The sequence below is a fragment of the Apaloderma vittatum genome, unplaced genomic scaffold (genome assembly GCF_000703405.1).
Source record: "Apaloderma vittatum isolate BGI_N311 unplaced genomic scaffold, ASM70340v1 scaffold5897, whole genome shotgun sequence".
Classification (NCBI taxonomy): Eukaryota; Metazoa; Chordata; class Aves; order Trogoniformes; family Trogonidae; genus Apaloderma; species Apaloderma vittatum.
The window spans coordinates 6,209-8,708 of NW_009726561.1; the positions used below are offsets into that span (position 1 = coordinate 6,209).

The following is a 2,500-nucleotide window of genomic DNA, read 5'->3' on the forward strand; positions in this document are numbered from 1 at the left end:
CCACCCTTTCCTAGGACAAATGCCAGCAGCATATAAAAGGCAAAACTGCCTTTTATTACCTCCCTTTGACTTAAGGCTCAATGAGCAGAAGTCTTGTCAAGCTCTTTCTGCATTTTTTGCACCTGAGCCTTCCGTCTGCCAACTTTCGCAGTCATTCAACTCCTAATTTCAGTGAAACACTTCATCAGAAGCAAACTACACAGATCATGTGTTGTCACATGTACGGTCAACTATGAATTGCATCTCAGATTCCAGTAACTCAGTGAGCAACAGTGCTCTCCTCCATTTCAGATAAACTTAAAATAAATAAATTCCATAAGAGCTTCAATCATGACAGCCATGTAGCATAGAAAAAATAAGAACTATAGAGAATTATTCCTGCTACAGTTATCTAATCACTGGATTCCTGAACCACAGGAAATTTCTGACTCCATCAGTAGCAAAATTTTCTAAGTTACTAGCTAAAATCCAGATATAAGAATGATGTATAAAGCTGGGAATAGAGGTCAGAATAACATTCAGTATGTTAAAAAAAGACATTCTTCATTTAAGTGAACTATCCATACCTCAGGATCAGCAGTGGTCACAATTAACTTTGGTCATGTTCTGCATGTGCTCAGATCTCTGGACAATTGGTAATCTTAGGGCACACACAATTTATCTGTAAGGATCTACAACAGCATTCTATCCCTTTGGCATGACTGGGTTAATGATGAATTAACACCAGGAAACTAAAATCCCCTTGTATGGTTGATTCCAACCTCAGTTACCTAAACAGACATATGATAATGAAGTACCTATAAAAGCAGTGCAAATATAAAAGCTCCACGGCAGAGGATGAAAAAAAATAATAGAAACTGAAAAAAAATAAATAAACCAAAGCAGCATGGGTTTGTTCAGTGGTTGTTCATTATTTTGCTTTCTGGCAGATGAAAGAAGTTATCTTCTTTGAGCTTAAGATGTTCTGGTAAATCTAGCTGTCTTTTGGCTTCTTCAATGTCCTCCTGAATTGCTGAAATGAGCGCCTCTAAAAAAAAGATAAAAATAGAGGTATTTAAAAATTGCTTTGAATTCTGAACAGACAACAGCTAGTGAAAATAAGGTGTACCACAGAGTACTTGGACATCAATCACAGGAGTAGGATAAAATTATAACCAAGAGGTCTGAAAAGCAAAATTATTTGGTTTTCAAATTTTTTTGAAAATTTTTTTTTTCCCCACACTCAAACATGACAGAGTTGCCTTTTTCACCACTATAAGCACTACCCCCTCCTTGCTCCAAAAGACATTTTAACAAAAGATCAACAGTGTTTCATGAACTGCTTAAATTTTATCATAGCTATGTTTTAAAAAATAAAATTAGCAGACTGATTCAATGCTTTTATGACAAGTCCAGGACTTTAAATTACCCCTTAGACAAGCAACACAATAAAATTTTTTAGTGTGATACACTGGAAGATGTGGGTGTATGTTTTTGGGGTTTTATAAGCAAACCAACTTGTTGTTTTAGCTTATGAAAACACTTTACTGAAATTTCAAAGGTTAACAGATAAAACATCTCATCATGGAAAGAGACAGTGAAGACACAGTAATTGCATCTGTAAGACAAATAAGCAACTAATTTGAGGGACACCTGCAATACTGACCTAAGGAATCAAAGTTTTTTTCTGGTCGAATATATCCAACTATGACTATACTAAGAATTTCTCCATAAAAGTCTTCTTTGAAGGTGTGGATAATGTGCGTTTCCTAAAGGAAGAGAAATAAGTTGGCATTTATTTCCATCACTGTAAAGATGTACAGCTAATAACTGTAGTTTGAATCTAATTCAAATTCTCCACAACACATACCAATAAAAGTGACATTCAGTTTAGCATGTATAATGCAAGAGTAAAGGGCTAGGGCTTTTGTTTATGTTAGAAAGGAGATTTGTACTTTGCACAGAATTTAAGAAAAATTACGTAAGAGTATGCTGGTAGCCAAACAAACAAAAAAAACCCATCCCCCACCCTCAAAAAAACCAGACATTGCTCAGGAAAAATGCTTCACCACTTCTCAGAAGTAAGATTTCCAAGGCAGCAAGTCACAAAGTTTAATGTTTCCTCATTAAGTTGATACACCTAAATAACTATTAAGATTTTGATTGAAACGGTTTAAGGAGAGCTTTTATAACCAGCTCATATCAGAAACGAACAATAAAATTCAAGAAGGAGCAAAGACTGAGAAAGAGTTCCATCTTACGCTCAAAACCATTTTATGTACAGCTCCCCCTCCAACATAGGCCCACCCACAGCATATACCAGCAGAGATTTTGACTACTTGCTCAGAAAAGTTATCTGCAATTTTTTTTAAGTATACATTTAATTAAGACAAGCACATTAGCGACCCTTCAAACACTTAGAAGCTTAAAGGCAGAGATTCATGCCAAAATACGAGTACTTTAAATAATTAAAGCAGAGCTTTGCAAGGCTTGAGAAAAGCAACAGCACCTGGCAGCAGGA

General features: G+C 35.6%; 1 protein-coding gene across 1 annotated transcript in view; it reads right to left on the reverse strand.

The window, feature by feature from the left end:
• Nucleotides 1-896: 896 nt before the first annotated feature.
• RFK (riboflavin kinase) overlaps nt 897-2,500 on the reverse strand; it is a gene marked incomplete at its 5' end in the record, with an annotated part of 2,342 nt that continues 738 nt past the window's right edge. The window contains 2 exons of the mRNA XM_009873326.1: nt 897-1,027; nt 1,646-1,748. Of these exons, the coding sequence (XP_009871628.1) occupies nt 897-1,027; nt 1,646-1,748 (234 nt within the window). The remainder of the gene's footprint in view (nt 1,028-1,645; nt 1,749-2,500) is intronic.